General features: G+C 41.6%; 1 protein-coding gene across 1 annotated transcript; it reads left to right on the top strand.

Annotated features, from left to right (window-relative positions):
- The first annotated feature begins 784 nt into the window (after positions 1-784).
- On the top strand, positions 785-20,564 carry elovl6 (ELOVL fatty acid elongase 6). The gene is made up of 4 exons (XM_040119423.1): positions 785-1,020; positions 16,370-16,501; positions 17,074-17,225; positions 18,878-20,564. Exons 1-4 carry the CDS (start codon positions 938-940, stop codon positions 19,318-19,320), a joined length of 810 nt encoding a protein of 269 aa, XP_039975357.1. The 5' UTR covers positions 785-937; the 3' UTR covers positions 19,321-20,564.
- Positions 20,565-26,025: the final 5,461 nt, after the last annotated feature.

Raw genomic sequence — 26,025 nt, 5'->3', positions numbered from 1 at the left:
GTGTTTCCCTTTTTTAAAATGTGTTTTTTTTCAGCAGTGGTCCGTGTCTTCTGCATGGCTTGGACGTTTGCTATGCAGAACTATGCCAAGGTTTCAAGCTCTAAAAGTGAAGTGAAGATGTTCCCAGAAAACAATGCCACTTAGATTTTCTTTTTTAAACGTATCAGCTAACCTCGTACAAAGTGCAGTAAACAGAAAATAAATAGTTAAATGAATAAATCTAATCATGTTTTTGGTGTGACCACCCTTTCTTTTTTCCTGCACAGGTTTTCAAGGGACATGCCAGGTAGCTGGTTCCAAGCATCTTGGAAAAAACCCGCCACAGCCCTTCAGTGGACTCAGAGCTGTCTCAGTTGCTCGACTTGATAATGTCTAGATCGGGGCCCTGTTGGGGCCAGTCCATCTGTTGCAGGACTCCTCGGTCCTTGTCAGCGCAGACAGTTTCTTATGACCCTGGCCGTGTGTTCGGGGTCCTTGTCCTGCTGCGGATTTGGACGGATCAGAAGCACACCCCTGGTGGTTTCGCCCTAACGGATGAGTATCTAAACATCTCAAGCGCCTCAGATCGTTGCACGGCACCGTAGAGTCCGCCGAGACAGTTCTGCTCCGTACAAAGAAGCCTGCCTTGCCCAGACCCGATCTGAATGCAGTTTGAATTGCCCTGAAACCGAAACGGGGAGCGCAAAAAAAAAAAAAAAAGGGGGCGGCGTTAGGACCTGGCGTCCACCCTCCTGACGAAGAGGGCGTAGGCTCGGTCAGCCGGTAGAGGAGGAAGGTACCGCCGCCGCCGCCGAGTTGCTCGCGCACAACCGCGAGGTCCTGACAGCGGCGCGAGCGATGCGAGTCGAGGGCTGCGAGGAAAGCGACTAAGCAGAAGCAGCTCGGCCGGGTATCGTCTTGTTTCAGCGGCGCGGACGGCAACACAGCACAGCCAGCGATGTCGGTGCTAGCCCTACAAGAGTACGAGTTCGAGCGCCAGTTCAACGAGGACGAAGCCATCCGGTGGATGCAGGAGAACTGGTAAGGCTACACGGCGGCGAGGCGCGACGCTAGCGCCTCGCAACCATCGCGCCTCGCCGCCAACGGCTCCACAGCGGGAAAAAAAAAAAAAAAAAAATCCGGCGCCGCTGTGTACGTGCTGAGCGGGGGGCTGAAACCGGAGGCGGTAACGGCGCACACGCACCAGCCCCGCTCACCGGGATTAAACCTCGCCGTATCCTATTAGGTCGGGCTCTCTGTCATCATCCGCAAATTCCCTGCGAGCGCCTCGCGGAAACCGACCGATTCACGCAGGCCTTGAGCCCGCGTGCCAGTGCGATGCTGCGCCCGTCGGAACCGCGCGACAGGGCGCTCCGCTCTCGTGTTGTTTCCTTTCATGGGTCGGATTTTTGCCCCGATTTCCTGTCATTTACTCTCCCAGTTTGCATCGGTTACCGCGACGGCGCTGTAAAGGTCGCCCGCGGCTTCGGCTGCCATCTCGTCCATTTACACAGTGCGTGGCCCGGTACGTTATTGAACCAAACCTGCACGCAGGCTGGTAAACATCCCCACCAACCCCATGGTTTCCTCCTCCGAAGGAGATGGTCCGTCCGGGATTTCAGTCAAAGTAGACCACTGTACAGGCATTTCGACAGACAACCCGTCGGATAGCTCACTTAGATCAGACTACGTGTTACTGGAAAGTCACTCAAACCTCTAATCTGGGAGAAAAAGAAATATATATATATATCCGGCGCCGCTGTGTACGTGCTGAGCGGGGGGCTGAAACCGGAGGCGGTAACGGCGCACACGCACCAGCCCCGCTCACCGGGATTAAACCTCGCCGTATCCTATTAGGTCGGGCTCTCTGTCATCATCCGCAAATTCCCTGCGAGCGCCTCGCGGAAACCGACCGATTCACGCAGGCCTTGAGCCCGCGTGCCAGTGCGATGCTGCGCCCGTCGGAACCGCGCGACAGGGCGCTCCGCTCTCGTGTTGTTTCCTTTCATGGGTCGGATTTTTGCCCCGATTTCCTGTCGTTTACTCTCCCAGTTTGCATCGGTTACCGCGACGGCGCTGTAAAGGTCGCCCGCGGCTTCGGCTGCCATCTCGTCCATTTACACAGTGCGTGGCCCGGTACGTTATTGAACCAAACCTGCACGCAGGCTGGTAAACATCCCCACCAACCCCATGGTTTCCTCCTCCGAAGGAGATGGTCCGTCCGGGATTTCAGTCAAAGTAGACCACTGTACAGGCATTTCGACAGACAACCCGTCGGATAGCTCACTTAGATCAGACTACGTGTTACTGGAAAGTCACTCAAACCTCTAATCTGGGAGGAAAAGAAATATATATATATATGTTTTGCTCTGTATGAAAATGATTAGGGCTGCAGAAAAAAAAGGGGGTGGGGGGGGGGGGGGGAAGTGACCATTACAAGCTCTCAGAAGCTTTTACTGTCTCACCAACAGTCCAAAAACCCAAAGATGTTCAATTCACAATGTTGTTAAACAGAGAAAAAGTAGAAAATCTGCACATTAGGGAAGTTGGAATCGAGGATTTGGTGTTTTCTGCTCGTAAAATGACTGAAGTGATTATTTATTTCATTCGTAGCAATAGCTGGCAACTCATTTTTCTGCCCAATGACTAATTGAATAATAGATTATCACTCGAAAGAAATTATTTTTCTTGGCAACAGGAGGAACGGAGAATGCTGACTAACCAATAACTGACTCATTAATAAACAAGCTCCAACAGAGCAACGGGCAGTGTATTTCACGAAACCTTCTTGAAATCACGGAGGGAGCATGACTTGAAATGAAAACCAATTTCAGATCTGCCACTGTTTAACCAGGGCAGTGTCTCCCAGGCTCTGCACAGCCTGCAATAGTACCATGGACAAATATTTCACTGTTGCGACCGGGGCTGCAGTAAATACTTCTGTGTGGTTGTGTGCACCGACGCGGCTCAAATGTAGGTCGTGTGCAGGTCCACCCAGACATCCTTTGCAATGAACTCTCGCAAAGGGTCATTATCGTCCGGGTCCATGTCAGGGTGGACAAGAAAGGGGGGTTTTAAGCAAAACAAAATGAGTCATGCGTAAAGTTAGCGTAGGCTTCATTAAGCATTCGGTGGCACTGGGCTCGTAAAAAAGCAGCACGCAGTGAGCAGGAGGCATTTATCTGGCTTCTGTTTACGTGTGTGAGCTGCCTGTAGGAAAGAGACACATTTACCATGTTATTTTTTAACACAAATTTGGACTACGTAGCGCCCTCGGAGCCAGTCTTAGAACAGTTTTGTTCGTATTCATTGAAACAAAATCTGTGTTTGTGAGTGTGTGTGTGTGTGTGTGTGTGTGTGTGTGAGAGAGAGAGAGTGAGAGAGGGAGAGGGAGAAACAGAGGCAGACAGACAGCATGGGAGTAGTATGTAGGAGCTGTCCATACCATGGTACTGACAACCGGCCAATAACGTCCATCTTCTGATGTCTGCTGACAGAGCGTTAGCCAATCAGGTTGCGGCTGATCTGTGCTGACTTCTCTGGGCTGCTCCTGTAGTGGAGGATGTCAGACTGGGCCAGTGCACATGGCCGATAGGGGCAACAAGCACGGAAAACGGGATTTGATAGGTTGTTAGTTACATTCCATGATGTACAGGGGGATAAAATGACTGAGTGGGACGTGTTTTTTATGACTTAAGGGTGAGACGGAGGAAGAAAAACAAAAAAAACAAAAACAAAAGTAAACAAGTCTGAAGGCATATATCATGTAAAACAGAAATAAATGCAGCTGTCTTTAATGCTTAGTTCAGTAGGACACTTGAAAACCGACTGCAGTGTGTTTTTAGCCATGCTTTGGTTTTAATCACAGACTTGCACACCACACTTTTATTTATTCATGTAGCCTGGTGAAAGGCATCTCCAGCAAACCTTTACTAGGGTCCAGAACTTACACTCAGCCAAGTGCAAATGCCCATTGAATGAGTTTTTGTCTGAAAAAAGGTCACTTAGCAGTAGGGGTTGGATTTTAAGATTGAATTGTTTTGAATCTGTCTATGAATTTCAGCGCTGGTTCAGTTTTCGGCGTATTTGAATAAGAAACTAAACCAAATATGTTGAAAACAAAATATGTCTATGTTTAGGCTGCCATAGACAGTCTTTTGTCTTAAATGACATATGTTTTTTTTTTTAATCTTTACATAGTCAAGAAGAATATCAATATGTTCTCCAGATGAATTTTTATTGTTTTACATTTGTGTTTACTTGAGATGTATGCACTAGTATTAGCTGATTCTGGGGCATTATAACAACAACTGCAGATGTCTCATGTTAAAAAAAAATTATAAAAGCACAAAAAATCCTATATTTTGGCTGTTTTTTTTTTCTCCCCACACTTAAAAGATGCGTCTCTGTGCTGCGATTTATTAGTCAAGCTATAATATACAGTAAACCCCCAACATGTGCGCTGATGTAGGCCAAATTTCAGTAGGTCTGAACCACGTTCTGTGGCCTTAAACGTTTAATCATGTTGCGCTTAAAACCCAAGTCAGTGAACCACCATCGGGTGTTTTACCTTTGACCCCCTTTTATAAAAAAAAAAAAAACTGCCTGCGGTGACATCGTTGACTGTGGTGTGGCCAAATGTGCAACATGCTTGAAAGGTCTGAACCAATGGCTCAGTACTGTAGGTGAACAATCGCCTTTTCTTGCCCGATCACACCCCTTGAAATCTGATAGAATGAGCTCTGATTAGATACGAAAAATGCCGTCGGTGGTAGACTTTACCTGTGATATAAGAGCCCGTGCGAGTTTTGCAAATATTAATCCGTCACTGCGGAGGCGGAGCAGACCACCGGGGATGGAGGATCTAACCTGATGAAGGACTGTCAGTCAAGAAAACTATTCACACCTCAAAGGTAAGACAAATTCCTGGCACATTTAAGTTTGGACATAACCTGAAAAATGTATTTTGTCTGAAATCTAACTTTTACATTGATCATGAAAGTTGTTAAAAGCGGGAATGCATAACTTGTGCATTTAAAACCATTTGTGCATGTGAAAGGAGGGATTAAATCATCATATATGCAGATTAAGATTAACGTAACAAACATAGCATATAAAAGATTAACTAGACTATTTTTATTTCATTTATTTGATTAGTGACACAAATGCCACCTTGGCTATTACTCTTTTTATCCAGCAGCATGGGTTTTAGTTTCCTGAGAGTATATTACATCCCTTGAGGTGTCCTTTAAGCCGTTGCACATGCTTAAATCACAGTGTTGATGATGAACCGACACATTGTTCACCAGCCAACTGCTGGCGGATGTGGGGAGATGGGTAGTCCATTTTAGCCATCAGTATCCAATGTGTTCAGCCACTGGGGTAGCTAGATGAAATGAACTGCAGACCACTAGAACTCTTATCAAGGGCCAAATGATATTGATGCATTTCTTTACTCTTACTGCATATTACCACTGTCAAAGGAGGGAAAGTTTCAACTTCATATTTCAAACGTAACTTGAGCTGCTAAATGAGTCAGAAATCGTTTCGTTTTGTTTGTCCGATGTCATCTCATGTTTTTATGTCGATGAATCAGGTCCATTCAGTTTTCTTAGTTTACCCTTGTGGCATTTCACTTTTCACCACCTCTAAGGGTGGCATGAGCAAATTGAAATATACGTGTTTCAGAAAGTAATTTTCCGTCCAGTCCAGAGCCTTGGCTAAAGTAATGCCTGTGTTTAAAAACGGACGTTGTGATCCATCTACGGACCATATACTGTGCGCACGTGTTATTGTTTTGCAGGGATGAATGGAGACTGGTACTCTGATCTGATGCGTTCCCTGGAGACTAGCAGCGGACAGCTCAGCATTGTGAATCAGGGACAATTAAACAAAAGAAGACTGGGAAGAGGAAGAGGAAGGAGTGGAGATGGACCTAGATGCTGTTACTTGGCGACAACATCAGTATCAACCCCCTTTCACCCCTATAACAAGCATGAACGCGTGAGGTAGTGTCGGAGCAGGACAGTATATTGGCCGTATGTTTGAAAGAGCTCTGTTTGAATTTCACAGAGGTGACACAGTCTGTCAAGCGTGACAGTGCTGACGAAATTTCGGTCCACCAACTCAAAGTATCAGCGGTTGTATTAAACATTCTGGAAGAACTGATAGGGCTGATCAAATACCGCTGCAGTTTCTGCACACAGGATTCTAAAAGTGGAGGGAAAAAAAAAATGTCTCCTCTACTTCAGATATTGCTGTGTCAACGTTTCCTGTTACTTCAGGGTTTTTTTTTAGCAGCCTCACGTAGCACCTGAGACCTGAGAATTATGTGCTAAAGTGAAGTCACGTACATTTCAGGGAGAACCTGTCATGTCAGCTCCCTGATATTAATATCAGTGATTTGTTACCGTGACATACTCTAAAACCCTCGGCACTTGTCGCTCTGTTCAACACATATGATCAAGAAAAGACTGGCTCTGCTACGCACGAAATAGAATAGGGGATAGGGCTAAAATAGCTTGCGTGGCTACTTAGTATTACAGTATTATTTTAGTATGACAGTGAAAGTTTTTTTCTTTACATGACAGGAACTTTAGTCCTCGGACCCTGTGGAATGAAACAGATCTCGCAAATAGGTTTTGGTCCTGTTTTCTATCTCTGACCCATTTCTCTTGTTTTCTCTTTTCTTATTTACAAAGTTTAAAATGTAATATTCAGTGGATAGATTTACTTTTGTAGCTGTTAAATGTATTGTGTTTTATTAGTAGATGAATTTCCAAGCTGTTTTTCATCTTTCTATGAAACAACGGGTTTAAATATGTGCTGTCACCATTTTTGAATAAATAAAGGGTGTTAAATCGAACACATGACATGTACATTTCAGTGCACATTTTGTTACATTTCAAATTATACTGTGATGTGTGATGTGATTTGATGCAGGGCAGTTTAAGAGAGTTTGGAGAGATGGCAGTGTTCCCAGTCTAATGGTGGTAACGCATGGGCTGTAACCATTAGAGTTACGGCCTCTAGCATGTTTCTTGACAATGTTGCTACATTCATTAATGGTACAGGATTAACAGGACATTGCAAAAACGACACAACAGAAATAAAAGCAAATCATTTAATAGACAGATTACCTGTTTTATCAAATGTGGTGGAAAAATGGAAATAATCTGATATCAGGCTGGTTTGTAATATACAATTGAGGATTATGTATATGTCATTCAGACTGGAGCGCTTGCATTGTGTGGAGGTATATGGGATTTGTTTTTTTTGTTTTTTTCCTCCTGTAGTAATGCAGTAATGCAATTCAGTGCGATGGATCAAATCTGCAGCAGTTTAGAAAAGGCCTTTTTTTTGTATGATGAGCGCCAGGTTTTGCTGTGTGGGACTACTGTCCTAAAGAGAGCTGTCACCTACTGTTACACACATCTTCAACCTGCTGACTCACTCTGCTCCCACAGACGTCATCACTCCTCATTACTATGCAGGTTGCTGGGAATCTGTGTTTTCTGTTTTTGAAAAGCCTCCGGGGTAGGTAGCATCCCCACGGGTCTCTGCACTTTTGATGGATCTCTGGTGGTTTTGCCCTTGACTGAGAACAAGTGATGCAGACCCCGAGAATGCTGCAGTGAGAATGAACAATGAGATCTTATTTGTGGTCTGTTTTGTTAATTCTGACTGTAAATGTTTATTTCCACTATTTATATGATTCAGATTCGCCATGCTTTTTACCGTCACATTGGAAATGCATTTGTAGGGTAAAATACCATAATTAATTGTCTTTGCAGATGTGATGAGAGCTTTAGGACTATTTCTTTGTTCTAGTGGTAGTTTTGTCTCGTTCAGCTCAACACAGCTAACCTCTCTTTTTGATTCAGAAGTATCGAAGCTCAGTCACTAGTGTTGAAGGTCGGGTGCCTGGGATTTGATCAGTTAAGGAGATACGTCTGTCCAAGTCTCATGTTACTTATTCAGCCCAAGAGCAGTGCAGCCTATGGTCTCAGAGCCCAGCTGTTGGATGGATGAGACCAATTTATACACCTTTCTTAAATTTGGCATCAGGGTATCATTCCACTGGTCATAACATAACTTCCTTTTCTTTTCTCTTGTCCTACCTTTTGGTTGAAAACTATTTGTAATTTTAGTTTCTTTTAGCTGATATACCTCTCCATAGTGGCTTACGTTGAACAGAAACAATTGAATGATATATTTCTATATGCCAGCATTATAGGCAGGCAACTAACAAAGGATGCATAATTCAAAGCTACAGTGCAAAAGGTATGGGAGAGGTGGGACAGTTAAAGAATAGGCGTTTTTAAAATGTTCAATGAAGAAATTAGTTTTTTCGGCTGTGAAAATTAGGGTAGTAAGAATGAGGCTATATTTTATAACCGCAGTGGACCTCCTTCCATTTGTCTTTTATAGTATTTCTTGTGCCCTCGATTTAATGCATAGCCTACCATCCAAACTGTTAAAGAGATTTTTTTTATTCTGGGCCTAATCAAACGTGACTACTCCACAACTAAACAAAATGTAAGCAAACACTGACATGTATTATTTTTCAATTTGAAGAAATAATTACTTCCCAATGCAATTCTAGAGGTCCCTCTTGATAGTCATACAGTAAATCTACAAAGTGTTGGTTCTGCTTGCTGCGGGCGTTTTAGTGAGAGCAGCACATGGTGATGTTGATCAGTCCTGACCATGTTAACCCAGAATCCACCCCAGGCTTGATGTTTGCTTGGCTGCTCTCCTTTTCACAACTGGTGAGGCAATAGTCGAAGATGTGGGCTGGCTACTCAGAAACTGAGGTCAGCCTGGAGTGTCGCTGCACTCTGGTTTCACTTTTAGATTTGTTTAGGTCATCCAGGAAAACCCTGGATGCAGACAAAGGAAAGTGCAGTTAAATCTAATTTCTGTTTTATTTACTGTCAGTGGAAATAAATCGGTTAATAAATTGTCTCTCGCAAATATAACCGACCTCGTATCGCAAATTGGTAAATTGGAAGATGACGTCATTAAAAAAAGTGCCAGTCAAACCTCAAACGGTAAAAAATGTAGAAAACATGATTGAAATATGGTATTTATGATTGTGTTATGTATTTGAGGAACGTTAAACTCTCCTCTTCAATCTGCACAGATCTGGTGATTTTGTCAGATGCTATTTTCCATCTCTTCGGTGAAGTGAAAGCTTCAGTGGATGTTTAATTCTCAGGCTTCATGTACATGATGATTAATTTGCTAAGCCTGTTTCCATTGCACTTTGGTGGCTTTGCTTTTATCAATACGCCAACTTTTCCACGTGAAAAAACTTTTTGCAATATTTTGAGATTTTTTGGGTTGGTTTTTTTTTTTTTTTGTTATCTGGCATCTCTATATTCCATTTTTTCCATGTGCAAATTGAAAATGTACATCAATCCACTGGATAGAGGCCCACCTATTAATGTTATTAGTACCACCTGTCCTTTTCTTACTATGGCTAGTCAAAATGTGTTGGTCTAAATGTAGTATTATTGACAGTGCCCTGTCAGTTCTATAAAAGCCCAGTCAGTAATTTTTTCCAAATAAATCAAACGTATATTATATTTATATAAAATTAAAACTTTAATTGCCCAAAGGTATATGTGTGGACAAGCAGGTGCAGTGTGAGTGGTATTGTTCTCATACTTATCTGTACACTGTATGTGTACCTACCATTAAAACGTGTATCTACCAGGTGGCAGTGGTGAGGTTATTATTCTCGGCTAACACCAAAATATCTTCCATGTGAACTTCCTGCCCATCCTATTAGCACATTGTCGCTTTTCTTGGGATGTTAGCTCTATTAACTTTCAGTTGGTTGAATACTGTGGCTTGCATGCAGCACGTAATTGCATAACTGCCCCCTGCAGTTCCAGGAATGTCCCCCGTGTCACCCTCCTGCCTGAGCGCCATTATGTTATAAACAAATTTGGGACCCGTTTATTTAAACATCAGTCCCTGGCACCACCGGTGGTCAAATACTGCAGTGTACCATTAAATTGATATAGTGTTTAGATCATAAACCCTCTTGATTTAGCTCACATTGCCCTCCCTCTGGTGCCACCCTCAGGCCAAATCTTCTATCACTGTATCTTCTCAAAAAGAAGCCCAACATTTGTGACTGCCAGTGAAAGCTTTAGGGAAAAAATATTTTGGATACAATAAGTGTACAGCATAGAGACACAGTCACGGTGAATGGATTTGGTCAAAAAATGTGTGCATTAAGCTTATACTGTTGAGTGCTGTGCAATACAAGCTTCCTAAAAGCCATTTGTCTTGCTGCTTAAAATAAGCAGGACTCAAGATGTTCTTAAGCACTTAACAAGCTGAAATAATTATCACTCAACAAAAGCACTCTTTTATTTCGGGAATAGACAAAATATATTTTCATGTGGGCCACCAAATGCCGAATGAGCCGAAAACAATGGTAGTAGTTTTACAGGGTTGGTAAATTTAAGTCCCGCCAGCAACTGCATGCAGTAACAAGGAAAGGTAGATGTGTTGCAAACTGGATTATATCTGGGTGTTTCCTGAATAACAACTTTTTTTGTAATAGCTAGGTTTTATTTAAATCATCCCTTGGTCTTATTTTGTGGTTTGCTGCTCTTCCTACACTTTGGCACAGTAACTCTGCTTGACTTTCTAAAGTTTAAGATACAGAACACTGACGGGAAATAGAGTTGTGCAACCTGAACTGTGTGTGTGCATCCCCACATGCATACACACATATTTGTCGTGCATGCAGTTGTGCATGCATATGTGACACTGTAACCATACGCTTTGGTAGGACGGTTAGACACCGTCTTACTGGCACAGGCGTGCAGACTCATCCTGAGACTGCAAACTCAGGATTATGTAACGGCTGAAATCTCCTGGACCAGCTAATACAGATCGAAGTTTCACAGCAGGTTACCCAGCAGCTTTATACAACACTGGCATTGGGGGAGGGGAGTGTCTACGGGGTCAACATCCTCATTATATTATGTACTGTACAAAAAAGGGCTAAATACAACTACACAGACAATCAAAAACAACAGGCAAAAAGTACACACCTCTGTTGTGATTTACTTTCACAATACCCTAAGATGGTGTCTAAATCTGCTTTTATACTGTAAAAATGTGTGGGAGGTTTGATGCCTTTTTCTTGTCTGGCAGTCCTGTTTGAAGTTAGAATAAGCAAGCCACATAAACAACATGATTAGTGGAACCTATTTGGTGTGGACAGTTTTGTTGGGCTAAAGTGACACAGGGCAGCTCTAGAGTTTAGGTTTGTTGGATATATGATCTTTACTCTGTCAGATATGAGCAGCTCTTTTTGCATATCCCAGATTTGGCAGCGGTGCAGACTGGGCCAATGCCCAGTGTCTCACCCTATGATAATAATCACACATAATCTCTGGCATCACAGAAAGAGATGCCAGAGATGCCTAACCTACCTAACTAAGCAGCTCTTGCATATTATCCTGGTTGTGCACATCGATCATGGTCTTCTAAGTTGGTGGTTTTCATGTAAACTAGTATTTGACTTAGTGCATGTTTCAACAAAATAAGGTTTATCAAGAACACATAGTATATGATTTATGTTGTGACCCTGATTTTCTGTAGCAAACCAAAGTTTAACATTACAGTTTACATATATATATATATATATATATATATATATATATATATATATATATATATATATATATATATATATAATATATTATAAAAAAAACACTTATTAAAAAAAACACATTATGTATGTAGTGGATCTGGGACAGCTATTTTTTTTTTACAACGAACAAGTAAGCATTGCTGCTTACTGTTATTTTGAAGGAAATGTCAGCAGGAGGAAAACAGCTGGTTTCCAACCATGCAGCGAGCAAGAAATCTCTGCTGATTCTGTCACCACTCCATGCTGATCCTTCCCAAAAGAGCTCTGTCGTTGCAGTTTTTCATTTGTGCTGCCTCGGCCCACTTTGACAGACAGCAGAGTCAAGCCTCTTATCACACCCCTCTAATATTTTCCAGTGTAGAATAACATAATTCAGGATCAGGGGTGCTAGGTGCAGTGCTTGTTTTTTTTCCCCTTTTTGTTTTTTCCAGGATTTTTTTATTTGTACAAAATGTCATGAGGTTCTTCTGCCTGATGTTTCCAGGCCTTTTGCTATTAATATAGATGGTAAATGAGAATGGAGGAAAATTAGAGTCTAATGATGGAAGAGAAATCCTTCTACAGCATCCATATAAAGTCTCACTTTTCACAAAATGGATTAACAAGATACCTTCTGTAATTTGAGCAGGGATCCACCAGAAAGGTTTAAAAGAGCCAGTATGTGAATTTTCTTGGTGACCAGGGACAGTAGACTAGCAGTGCTTTGATCCTCAAGTTGGTCCGGAGTCAGTTTATAAAGTGAGTTTATAAAAGGCAGAAATCTCCACAGGTGGTCAGGCAATTTGTTGAATACTTGGTATAACTCTATTGTGTCACCACAGTTGGTGGGTCATCACAAAGCAGTGACAGTATTTCTTTTGGCCCTTGGATAATTAAATGAAGGCATCACTTGTACGATGGCTTTTGGCTTGTTTCAAGTAGCAGAAAATCGTGTTTTATTCTATTAATCCTGCATTATTTCTCGGATGAATCTGAATACTGGAGATTATTGGCGGAGCTGTAGAGACACAGGGAAGCACGAAAGGATGATGTGAACTCACACTGATGTCTCAAATACATTCCTGTGACTGCAGACATAGCCTGGCTGCAGCTGGCCCTTCAGAGCCTTTGCAAAGACAACAGCAGCACCTCCCCCTCCCCCACCTCTTCCACCAACTTGTCAGCTTCGACCATGCCATTGGGTTTCTTTACCCTTTATTATTTTTTCTGACAGCAGTGGAATCCATCTTCGAGACATACTGCAGTGAGATATGCACATCTTAAACTATGGCTTAGTCTAATGCACATAATGATATTGATAAAACACAGAGAATGACGTGGAAATATTCCCCCATACCTTTGTGTATGGCATGGATCATAAAAAAATCTTACATTGAATTCATCTTTGGGATAGTTTTCAATATCAGTCATCTTTGTCTTGATATTGCCTGCTATACAAAGTTACCTGTCAAACCAGTTCGGACTTACACTGACTCGCACAGTTATTTAAAATCAAAACAGTGTAACTCAAATAACAATCTCCAAATGTGTTTTCGTAGAAACTCCGTGGAGATTTTATAATCACTGTAGCAAAGATAATGCATTACAAGTGGTCATTTATCACACAGATGTCTGCAATACTTGAATGAAAAACAAAGTCATAATGAGGATACAAGTGTAATAGTCCTGGTCATCACTTTAAATGAACAGGAACAGTTGACTCAGTTCACAGGGTCTGAAATGTGAATGAACTCTTGTTTAGGTGAAGTTCAAAAAGGTATACAGTATCTCTAATCCTTGAAACACAGGGTGTAACATAAAATGTTAGAAGTCGGCAGTAAAGTTTTTGTCTAAACAACAGTCATAAGTATTTAATTTGGATTGATGACAGATGTAGCCGAGCTAGCAAATGTAAGAGTCTTTTTGAGCTGTGGCAAGAAAAGGTTTGGAATTTTTACTTAATAAATGACTCAAACAAGCCTGTGTAACTTTTGGTTAAACAGTGGCCACAAGTGACAATTTCAGGATAATGGTAGATGCTAAAATGTATTGTAACACAACTGTTTATAATATAATAATAATTAAATCATAATAATATAATATAATGATAACTATAATTTGTTTTATAGAAAAAAAAAAAAAAATCTATCTAAAGTTTGCTAACATAAGCCTCCTTAAGCTACTGGTCAGACCAGACCAAGCAAGGCTGTCGAAGCAAAACCGCTGAGTGTATTGGGTGGAGCAAGGTTGTGTTTTGTGGTTATGAAGTAAAGTTTTCATTTGTAGGTGGAAGAATGTGTTATTTCTTCTTTCAAAAGTTGTACAGTCTTACTTTAAAATAATTGATCAATCGATTTATAAAAAAAAAAAGTTATTGACAAGTTTTAATGTGATTGAACTATCTGTACTGCTACACTGGGGGGGAGGCCATATCTGTGCCAGATATCATTAGATGTGAAAAGTATACTGCACGCTGCAGAATCACGGCTTAGGCCATATATCACTCTGGCCTTCGACCCTTTAGCTTGGATGGCACTACACTGAAGGGGAATGCTGAGATTGTTTCTCCTTTGCAGTTCTCCCGGCCTCACTACGGTATGTAGGCCACTGTGTATTGTGCGTTTCTCTGTTCTCTCCTCGTTCGTGCGTAGTTGAGAAACAGTGATGTCATTCTGCAGTCCAACCCTGTTGTCATTCTGTGAAAGCAGCTCCTTTTGAATTTGACTGGACTGCTTTGTCCTTTGTTCACCGGAGGTGGCCTAAATCAGCTTCTGGTCTTCCTGCAAGAAGAGAGAGGTGGCAACCTTCATCCTTGGAATGCTGGCACACAATGAAGTCCATTATTTTCAACAACTGACACTGTAATTGCACTTGTGTCCCTGTCTTCACTGACTCGCCTGCTTGCTTATGATAGAAATAGTTTAAGCTTCACATTCTTAACAACATTTTCCTTCTAGTGAGGAAAGGTGGAGACCAAGAAGCGTTGATTCACTCTGTGTGATAGCAGTAGTATTTCTTTAAACAGAGCTGGTTGTACTTGAAATGTATTGGAAAACCAGGTGGGAAATAGCGATGCCCCAAGCCCATCTGCAGCTTTGGTATCAGGCGAATGTTGACCTTATTTAATCTGTTGGTATTGGTTTAGATATAAGTGCTTTTCGATAGCCAGCTTAACATGACTGCTATACATGGCTGCTACAGCAACAATATTATAAACAAGGACCTTGAAAATTAGCATCAGGCTGAGTAAATGTTTTCGTGTTATATATTATCCTCTCTCTGGTATTGTATCACACAGCCATGTTTCTCAAGTTTTTTTTTTTTTTTTTTTCAAGTAGCTAGGTGAAATGAACACGTTTTTCTCCTCCACCTAGCTACACACCTGATCAGCAAAACTAAGTGCTGTTGTTGCTGTGCTCTGCTGAGGCTGCAAAACAGAACAGGATGGACTGCTGTTTACAGGTTGCATATGAAACGGTTGTGTGAGAAATGTTTGCATTTGTATTGGAAGTAATACACAAACCATTTGACCAGTATGCTAGTGTGTGTGTGTGTGTGTGTGTGTGTGTGTGTATGTGTGTATGTGTGTGTGTGTGTGCTGTATACTACAAAGACAGTTGACCTTGAATAAATGATCATACCCAGATTTATAACTTGCCTCTTGTATAATATAGTACCTCACACTTACACTAAGGCTGTCAATAAAATAATCTACTCCTATCCTTTCCACTGAGTTATACATTTTAATATTGTTATTCAATTCAGTGTCATGTTGTTCTCTTTGTATGACCTCCAAACAGCAGAACAAAAACAACATCACTGAATTGGAACATCAATCCTTGAGCTAGTTCTACGCAAGTCATTATCGCCAGGGCTATTGGTCCCAGAGTTCCCAGAATGACCCATTCCTGGTCCCTGTGCACTGACTTATTTATTTTTTTTTTTCCAAGGGTGTTGCTGTACATGCTTCTTTTTTTTTCCAGCACCATTGTACAGCTACACACGTCTCTACCTCTGGCTACTGAGCAGCCCTACTGCAGGTTTAATGTCTTACTGATTTGCACCTGCAACCGTATCGTCATTAGTGCATTTTCCCTAACGTTTTTGGCTAATGCTGCTCCAAACAATTACTCTGCTCTCTGTCCAATAGGCCGAACCGTGTTTTGGACACAGTCGCTCTACTTTAAGGCAGCACGCCCCGTCTTCTGTTAGTCCTACGCAGCATCTAGTCTGTGCTTTGACCACCTGTGCTTTGTAATTATGCTGAGCACTGGGAAATGCTTTTCTTTAGAATCAGTCGGGCCAGGTGATGCCTCATCACAAGTCCGCCACTTCATGTGGCACAGCAGTGATCTCTGACAAGTCAATTAAGGCAAATTCCCAGGATGGTGGGAGCTGGAGCTGAATATAACTGTAAATAACTGTAAACTGAAAGCTAAGCATTTGGGACTTCATGATATTATTTTCGTGTCTTCTTTCATATATCAACCTTGCATTTTGTTATATTTCTGCTGCTTTATCTTGTTAACTCCTCACTTTTGTCGCAAAACACCTGTTGAGCAGCTAACTATAAGCTGCCCAGGGTTTTCTGTATGTGACTGTACGAATATTAAGCAGGTTATTGCTGAAAAAACACTCAACATCATCAGCACATTGACCTGGGTATGCAGAGGCAACTAAAAGTCAAAGAGAGGTTAACGTTGATCGCTTTGCTTTTTGTGTTTACAGGAAGAAGTCCTTTCTCTTCTCTGCACTCTACGCCGCCTGTATCCTCGGGGGACGCCATGTCATGAAACAGAGGGAGAAGTTTGAGTTGAGGAAACCGCTGGTGCTATGGTCCCTCACGCTTGCTGTGTTCAGGTGAGTCGACATTATTAATGGCAGTAAATGTGCACGAATTTCCTGTCGTGTGTCCATATATGTGATCAGCTTTGGTTGCAGGGTGTCTGTTAGCTGACACATGCTGGTCACATCAGACACAACAAGCAACAGGGGAAAGCAGCTATATTTTGTTATGGAGCCATGAAGCTCATTTACACATCAGATTCATTGCTTGGGAGATGTGTAGTATCCAGTTTGACTGAGCAGACTGATTTCATTATTCAGAGGGAAACTGAGTCATGGTTTATTTCAAACAAACTGCAAATGCATTTTAATTCAGGCTTGGAAAAAAAGTATGTAACTTGGATATGTAAAAAGTGCTGAATTTTTTTTTTTTTTACCACATTAAAAAAAAGGCTGCAGTTGATACCAACACACAAGGCATAGACTTCACATATAGTGCATAAGGAGAGTGTGTAGTAGTTGCCTCAGAGCGCTGTATGTAAACACACTACATACTTAAAACCTGCTCATGTGTAGTAACTAAATGTACCACATATTTCCCCACTACAAAAACTTGCTTTGTCTGTATTGTCTCTCTGTCCATGTAGTATATTTGGTGCCATCCGTACTGGGAGTTACATGATGTACATCTTGATGACAAAAGGGCTTAAACAGTCAGTCTGTGACCAGAGCTTTTACAACGGGCCTGTCAGCAAGTTCTGGGCATACGCCTTTGTACTTAGCAAAGCTCCAGAACTGGGTAAGTCAAGACCTTCTTGCGGCATATATCTCATATTGCCATATATACTAGTACTATAATGTTTCCCATAAAACAGCCTACCCGAGTCAATAAACTGCTCACCAAAAATGTTTTTTCTTAATTCATCTCTCAGTGTTTCAGTGAAGTTAGAGGCAACGTTTAACACCTGCCAAATGGCATGTTAGCGAACTACGATTACTCATTCATCCATCGTAGCAAATGTTGTGTTTTCAGTTGCAGTGCAGCCAAACGTTTCAGTGACTGACTACACTCATTTTAGTGCCTGAGAGATATAAGAATTGCTTTCCTTCCTTAATGAAATGCTAATAATATTAAAAATAATCATTTTCAATCAAACACTAATAAATAATCAATAATATTTGATTGTTTACGCTTCTGAATTTGATATTTTAGATATTTTCTCACTTAAAGAACCGCTGAAGAACCTTTTATTTGTCCATCTTTCCCATAAAATGTGGCCTTACTATCTTATTTGGGGTTATTATATTTCACATTTCTGAAGATCCTTTGCTGCCTGTGTGGTCCCTTTTTATGCTCATCTATGTCCTTCTGGGGCTTAAAATGCCATGAACTCCAGGCTTAAACCTAGAGCAGCTGTTCCTCTCAGTGGGAATGAAAGGTGGCAGACGTTCACTGCCTCTGTTCTCTCTATCTGGTCGTTGTCCAAACCAGCATGAACATGATTGTGAATGCTGGAAACCAGAGAATGGGCAGTCCCTGCGTTCCCACAAGGCTCAGAATTTCAAATATACAGCCATTTTAAAGTAAACTCAGACACATTACGCAGAAACACACATACATGCAGCCCTATAGTAGGACTCTGTGCCAAGGCATAATATCACAAATAGCTCGGGCTAACTGTGGCCCATGCGCATAAACACACGGTCGTGCGTAACAGTCAATCTTCATTTTCCACCCTGTCAAACAAGTTTACATTTACTCCTGTACATCAGTTTGAAAAGGAAAACACAAGCTCATAGTAACCCGGCGTAGTTGCAGTAACGAAAGTTCCTTAGATTCTTAAGCAGTTTTCTTGTTCATTCATAAATATTATCTCCAAGATGTTATACAAATCATTTTAAAACTGACAACCACTGATAGAAAACCATTGATATTATAGTAAAAGTAGCTGAAAAGAAATACATTTTTTAAAATACTGTAGGTAAATGCAAGGTTAAGCAGGCTTTTTTTTTTCTAGTATGGCATCTTTTCTGTCTGCATTTATAGTATCTATATTGGTTTATAGTTGAAAACTCATTGGTGTTAACATAATAATGGGTAATAAATGGGCGCTACAGCTTTTGCTGTCACTTGCGTCTCTGTTTCTCATTTAAAGGGCAGCCTGTTAAGTTGTTTGAAACATTTCCTTCCTACTCTGTGTGCCAAAAGCTTTGTGGTTTTACACACTGCAGTTCATGTAGCCAACAATTTCTGCATATATGAGAGCAGCCTGAATCACGGCCAGTCATTTTGAATGGACCAATGATAATGATATTCTCTTTTTTCTTCTGTTCCTATCCCTTCATTCATCCAACTTTTCTTTATTCCCCTCCTCAACATGCTCTCCACAAACTTCTCCCATCTCTTATATAACCCAACTTCCTTCCAAACTCCATCCGTCATACCTGTAGGTGACACTCTCTTCATCGTCCTGAGGAAACAGAAGCTCATCTTCCTCCACTGGTACCACCACATTACCGTGCTGCTCTACTCCTGGTACTCCTACAAAGACATGGTGGCCGGCGGCGGATGGTTCATGACTATGAACTACTTAGTTCATGCCGTCATGTACTCTTACTACGCCTTGCGGGCGGCCGGCTTCAAGCTGTCGCGCAAGTTTGCCATGTTCATTACACTGACCCAGATCACCCAGATGCTGATGGGCTGTGTGGTCAACTACCTGGTGTACTCGTGGATGCAGCAGGGCCAGGAGTGTCCATCCCACATGCAGAACATTGTGTGGTCCTCCCTCATGTACCTCAGCTACTTTGTGCTCTTTGTTCAGTTTTTCTTCGAGGCCTACATTGGCAAGTCCAAATCATTGGCTATGGCTATCACCAAGAAGAGCGAGTAAAAAAAAAAAAGGCCATAAGTATGCAAAGAAGGGAGATAATGAAGAGAGAGGTAGTTGGAAAGGAAGAGCAGGGACCAGTGACTTGAGAGGGAGAGAGAGAGTGAAGGGGATGAATAGGTTTGGATTGTGGAGAGGTGGAACGGAGGCCGGGGAAGTGGGTATGGGGTGGGGGTGGGAGGGTCAAGAAGATGGCTGGTGTTTGTGCTTAAGCATTACTACTAATGTGCAGATCTAAAAAGCCTCACTGGAGGTGACGTCTCCGTTGAGGGATGCTGAGGAAGCAGCGCCGCCATGATCAGAAGCCATCACGAGTTGTCCACCTGAAGTTTAAAAACCCCTTTTTTTGAATTCACCATGAATAGTTCTTAAAACCTAAAAGATAACAATAAGACAAAATCACCGGATTAAAAAATTACATCTGCCACGAGCATATGTTTACTTGATATTAAAAAAAAAGAAATTAATCAGTACATATGAAGATGGATGGAGTCAGTGTTAACTTGAGCCATCTGAGTATGTTTTTGTCTGTCTGTCGTCAGTGTTTGTTGTTTTGTTTTGATCTGTTAAAAGGAAAAATTTGAGACACTGGTGAGTGCTTGAAGCTGCTGTGTGTTGGTGGTTGATGTGAACTGATGGGGTGAACGGCACTGTATCTTCTGTGTCTTATATTGCAAAATGCGATATTTTTCTCAGGTCTTAGGTTATCTCTTTCTTAATATAATATGCATATCAAGACAAAGTAGACATGTTTAACATCAGCACCGGTTTACAGTATGGCTGAAATTCATCCAGTATGGCCGCATAGTTGAAAGAAGTATGAATAATACTGATTGGACTGACTGACTCAGATGATCACACTGCTCCTGGGCATGATGGGAAACAGATGCTGACAGTGCCCTGCTTCACCATTTGTCATGACCTTGCAGAGGTTGCCGACCACACTTGGAAAATGACTTGCCATTGATTTCCAAACGCTTGTCTGTGTTAGAGGGTCCCTACCAGTGAAGAATAAAAAAGTCTGTTGGACATTGAAAGCTTAAATAAAGGACGAACATTTATGTTTAGCAAAAGAAAAAAAAAAAAAATCAAACATGCAAATTGTCAAAATCTGCTGTATTGACTTTAAAAAATAGTATGTATCCTTAATGGTGTCTGTTGTGCTATTGTGCATTTGCACTGTATCAATGTCAAAAACAATTGTTGCTGAAAAACATAACGTATGAACAAAGAGTGCTAAAATGTGACGTGCCTGTGGTGTTCATTTTTTGTCTCAAGATGCGACAGCTTGGCATAACACAATCCTTCTATCGGTGCTGGACCTGAAAAGCCAATTTCATGGGAGACCTGGCGAAATGAATAGGCAGCAGTACCTAGAGAAGACCAGAGGGCGATTATCGGCCATAGATATCCAGTATAGTACCTGTTCAGCTGTTTACACGGGTGGACAGTATGCTTGCATGCCGGATCTTATGTAGTAGCCATTAGAAAGAGTTAAGTTTCATACCTGCCGCTCTCCAGCATATCAGGGATTCAGCTTCACGGTTTCAGTGGTGGGCAAAGCTGGCTTGTGGCAGGTGTAAACACCGCATATGATGTGTTCTCTACCTCATCTGTACCTGCACCCCCCCCCAGGTGCAATTGTGCAATACAGCTTAATCATCAGGGCTACATTTGTGCAAAAACTCATACATGGAAGGACAGATCCTTTACTTAGAGCAAGGAAAAAACAAGGTTCTCTGCTCTCTCTTTAGTTGACTATTTTACTGCCATTGCCATCTAACAGAATTTTGAATTCTTTCCTGTGACTCACTGATGAGATACGAGTTATATGCATATAAGTCGTATCTCATCAGTGAGTTATGCGTACAAGCTCGCCCTATATCAAGATCAAACTCTGCCTTTTTTAGAAAATACGTCCATCGTGTCTTTCACTTGAATGCCACATTGTGAAGTTGTTAATCATAACACGTGTAGCTGAAGGCGGAGTCGTCGGATAGCACATGCAGGGAAGAGTTCGTGGTTCAGTTAAAGTAGTGTCCCAGGCAGAGATTAGCATCCTCTTCAATGGGGGGGGGGGACAAAACAAAAAACAAACAGCAGAATAAATGTCTGACGACTCCTACTGGATTGTGCTGTAGCCGCACACCTTAGGGTGAAAAACTTCCACTCAAAATTCCTACCACGAAAATGCTACTTTGAAGTAGTTCAGCGACGTAATATATATTGTGGCACAGCATGAAGACATGTCTAGGTGAATGGTTAGTTTGGCCCAGTGTGTTCCCTGGTCTGCAGTTACCAGTTAAGCCAAAAACAAAAAAAAAAGTGAACATGGTCGCCTCCGGTCGCCGTCTCCTCTCATCTCTGGACTGGCTGCAAAATATGTCACTTCCGAGTACCGGCTGTGTTTGGCCCCAAAACAGTCGCAACTGGTGAACGAGTTAAAAAAAATATTCTTTACTGTAACGGGAGACATTTTTTTTTCCTCCTCTTGGTCCCGGCCGCACAAAGGAGTCTTTGGGGAATCTGAAAAGCTCTTCAAAACTGCGGTGAGTGTCGTCGAACGGCCTGAAAGGTTTTGTCAAAGGTTCAGTTGTTCGTTTGTTTTTGTTTTTTGATTTTGTTTTCATTCAAGAAACAGAGACGCTGGGCTAGCTAGCGTTACTCCCACCTGTGACCTGCACATCTGAGAGCACCAACAAACGTTTTAAGATTGAACGCTAAGTCACGTCTGGCGAATGGGTGGGGGGGGGGGCTCAATATTACCCCCCCCTCAATGTTTGGCAAAGGTGACGCTGTGTACATGTGCTGAATTCAATGCTTGACCGGCTACATCTGCAGCAACAGTGTTAGCAACGTGGGTCTGTTTTTATTTTTAAACTTTTTTTTTTTTAAATGTATGAAAACGGAAATTGACGCGAGTTTGAGGCATGAACTCAGCCTCGTTTAGGAAGGTTCGCCTGATGAGCAGGTTTTCAACATGAGGTGAGCCGTGAGGTTTTCAAAAAAATGTAGCTAAGGGAGGGGACGAGCCGCTCGTCACCTTGATTTGCTGGGCCACTGGGGGCTAGTTGGCAATTCGACACCCGGCCAAGGCGCAAGTCGTTGAAAGCTAGCCTTTTGGCTAGCACCGGCACGTGCACAGTGACGCCGATCGGTTTGCGTCGTCCCCGAGGTAAACGAACAAATAAACTCTGACAACTCTCATTGCCGCCGGTGTCCGGCTCGCCCCCTGCAGCATCAGCTCACCAGTTGCGAGCCCCACGCTATCGGTCACACTTGTGCTTTTTTTCCCTTTTTTTTTTCCCCTTTGCCATGACAGCCCGGCATGTCTTGTCTTCTACATGTGTGTGAGTCCGCGTCGCGAGGACCCGAGAGACATCCATCAACCGCGGTGGACACACACTCTTCATGTGATGCAACAAACAGTCGAGCAGAGTAGCACACTAGCATATTGTTATGCTAGTACTAGCACAGGCTATACTGTCATCATCTTAATCTTAACAAGGCTTTATTGTTCAGAATGTATTTATTTATGTATTTATTCATAATTATATGGTAACTAATCACAGCATTTTATTCATTTTCTTTTGTTAATGTACTATAATTTAGTGTATTAACAAAATATACTAAATAATAGTTTATGAGTGGGATGTGTCATCAGGAGTTGCCATCCTCGTGGGCTGAGAATACAGTATTGCATCACTTTGTTTTGTTGTTAATCAATATGGCTGGTGAACCACTGTATTTCAGTTAACAAAAAAAAAAAAAGACTAGATTTAGACTAGTCTAAACCAGACTTACTAATGTTGTTTTTGTGACAGTGGTCCAAATTTACTCTGATTTACATTAAATATGTTTTTCACCCCTTTTGTAAACAGCTGCACCAAGATCTGACCTGCGCCCCAAGCGGGTCGAAGCCCAGGTAATCTCATTCGATACAGACAGCTGTAGTCCGGGCTACTGTGATGATATTCATTTGCAGCAGCGCCAAAGGCTGCACTACGATGCGTTCCCCATCTCAACTAAGCGGATCAAAGTGTGAATTGACTGATCTCACACAGTCGTCGTTGTTTTATTAGTCTACGTGCAGCAAGTTCACTCCTGTCAGACGTGACCTGTTTGCACTGACAGGGTCACAGCAGGCGTCTGTCTTTCACATGACAATTCCATAATATGAAGCATTTCTCATATAGGAGAGGTTTTTACCCATCAGCCACTGACTAAGCAGTTTTGATAGATTGCTGCTGCTACCTTTGCCAGAGTATACCTGTCACATTTTCCTGCGGTTGACCGTGTATCCCGTGGTTTACTTTATATGCTATCGCCATCTGCTGGAACAAAGACAGTCCAGCCTCAAATGTAAAACATGAGGAACAAGACAACCGAATGATCATGACGAATATCTTCTCCCAGTTTTCATTTTACATGACTACTCCCAGTGGAATCCAGTTGCAGTCATTCCGATGCGCCTCCGTAATTTTCACCTTTGAATTTAAACAGCCATAGCGCCTCGATTTATTGGCATTTTCTTAAAACATGGTGTCTTGACAATAAATAATGTCTGTTGCTCATACAGTATTATGTGTTCTCCTCCTGACCACGGAGCAAATATCAGACCTTAACTCTGGCAAAGGATGGGTTTCATGTGAGCGTTAACTGTCCCATGATGTCCCTAAAATGTTTCAAAACTTTTTTTTTTTTTTTTTAATCCTCACAAGAATATTGGGGAAAGAGTGAATATTTGTTAGTTTGCATGAGAATAGTCAACTTTAAACTAGAATCACAGTGATTAGATGATAAAATGATTAGTTATCATTAGTAGTCATACGTAATAGTAAACTGAATATTTTTGGGTTTTGAATTATCGGTCAAACAAAATAAGACATTTGAAAATGTCGCTTGGACTGCGGGAAATTATGGTAGGCTTTTTTTTTTTTTTTTTAACTCTTTACTATTCTTTTATAGACAAAACGATGAATTGCTTATCCAGAAAAACAATCAGCAGACTAATCTGTAATAATAAAAATTGTTAGTTGCAGCCCCACTGTAAAGATGATAAGAGCAGTCAACATTATCCGTAAACAGTTTCGGGACAAAATATTCGACTTCATGTGTCCTATCATATGCTGTATGTTGAAAGTGTCTCCTAAATAAATACTTGGAAAAAATATATATTTGGATTTAAAGTTATAACCCAGATCTTTCCAAATACATCTTCTGTCTGATTTAATATTTTGACATGGCTCCAAACATTTTTATAAAGTGTAAGTTAAATGTATTTTATGTTGCAGTAATGGTAACATTCATTGATGTGTGTTATATAGGGATTGTCTGCCATTTAAGGGAAAGCATATTTCGGGCTTTAAATCAGTGAGCTCAAAATGTTCCTTCCAACTGCCCCTTAGGAGACAAAACTACCAAGGGAGCTCTCAGGTTTGGGAATTTCCCTCCTCCCTGCTGCACCCAGAGATTCTGGCTCATGTATCTATGTCCAGTACATGCATTATACCCCCCTCCCCGTTTGATTTTAAATCTGCCCAAATCCTCGCAAACTAGTGTTACTCTGTCCTGCGCAAGAGCTGAGGGGACCAAATACTGACCTGAAGGATCAGAGCAAAGCCTTTGAGTGGGTAGCTAATTCCCTCTTTAGCCCTCATCAGCTGTCCTCGGGGCTGGCATGGAGACGTGAGCGATAAAGCAAAGCTAGCCCCATCTGGCAGATAAAAACAAAATTAACTAACAGAGAATAAATTACGGTACTGTAGTTACTTGTGTAGATGTTTGGTACTGTTTAAAAAAAAAAATGCTTGTCCAATTATTTTAACATTTAAACATTTTTTTTTTAACTTTGTTAAATTAAGATATTAAATTTCAGATGATATGGCCACATCATAATGGTTGTGTTCTTAGAGGTCTCCAGTTTGTGAGCAGTGAGTATAGAGAGGGAATTGTTTCCCAACTTGCAACTTGGCCATTTAATTTCATTGAAATGGCTAATTTGTCTGCTGACTTTGATGGGGAACTAATAACTTTGCCATTGATTATTCCAGATTTTTAATTTGGTGCATAGAAAATGTTTAATTGTTAACTAGTAAATCAGTGGTTGCATCATTAACAGTAGTATCTAGGAGTACAGTAACATCAGTTCTTTTTCAAATCTAGCAAGTAAGTACCTGACAATATCAAAACACAGATTTTTGTTCAGGTGTGCGGGTAGTGCTTTTGGGAAGATTAGGAGTGCAGCAACAAATGTCCTGTGTCCTAGTGATCTGAATAGACCTACTCAAGTCAGCACTGTTTTTACCAGGTATCCGTTTTTCTCACGTTGTTGTTAATATGGACACCCGCCGCTTTTCTCTCTCCAGTTCTTTGTTGAACCATAATGATGCTGAAGAAGAGAGATGAGTCCCAACCACATTGCTGTAGGGTTACATGAAGTTTACTTTGATCGGAGGGACAAACCTGTGGAACTCAAGAACCTTAATGCTCCAGACAGGAAGAAAGACATGTTAACGTTGACATACACCCAGCTGCCAGTTCATTAGGTACCCCTAGCTAAAACTAATGCAGTCTAGAACAACAATCGTACAATACATCCTACCTTTATGGAAGTTCTAAGTTTGCTTTTGGTTGTTTCTGTGTACCTGTTATTTAGCCCACCCTCATTGACATAAATGGGTTAAACAGTATAATAGAAACACCTGT

Source organism: Xiphias gladius, chromosome 23 (assembly GCF_016859285.1).
Source record: "Xiphias gladius isolate SHS-SW01 ecotype Sanya breed wild chromosome 23, ASM1685928v1, whole genome shotgun sequence".
Lineage (NCBI taxonomy): Eukaryota > Metazoa > Chordata > Actinopteri > Istiophoriformes > Xiphiidae > Xiphias > Xiphias gladius.
This window is presented reverse-complemented; position numbering and strand designations above follow the sequence as displayed.

Excerpts from the sequence above, each read along its gene's own strand:
- elovl6 (XM_040119423.1), top strand. The coding sequence starts at position 938 with ATGTCGGTGCTAGCCCTACAAGAGTACGAGTTCGAGCGCCAGTTCAAC. Across the intron at positions 1,021-16,369 it reads CGGTGGATGCAGGAGAACTG|GAAGAAGTCCTTTCTCTTCT; the intron begins GTAAGGCTACAC and ends TTGTGTTTACAG. Across the intron at positions 17,226-18,877 it reads TAGCAAAGCTCCAGAACTGG|GTGACACTCTCTTCATCGTC; the intron begins GTAAGTCAAGAC and ends TCATACCTGTAG.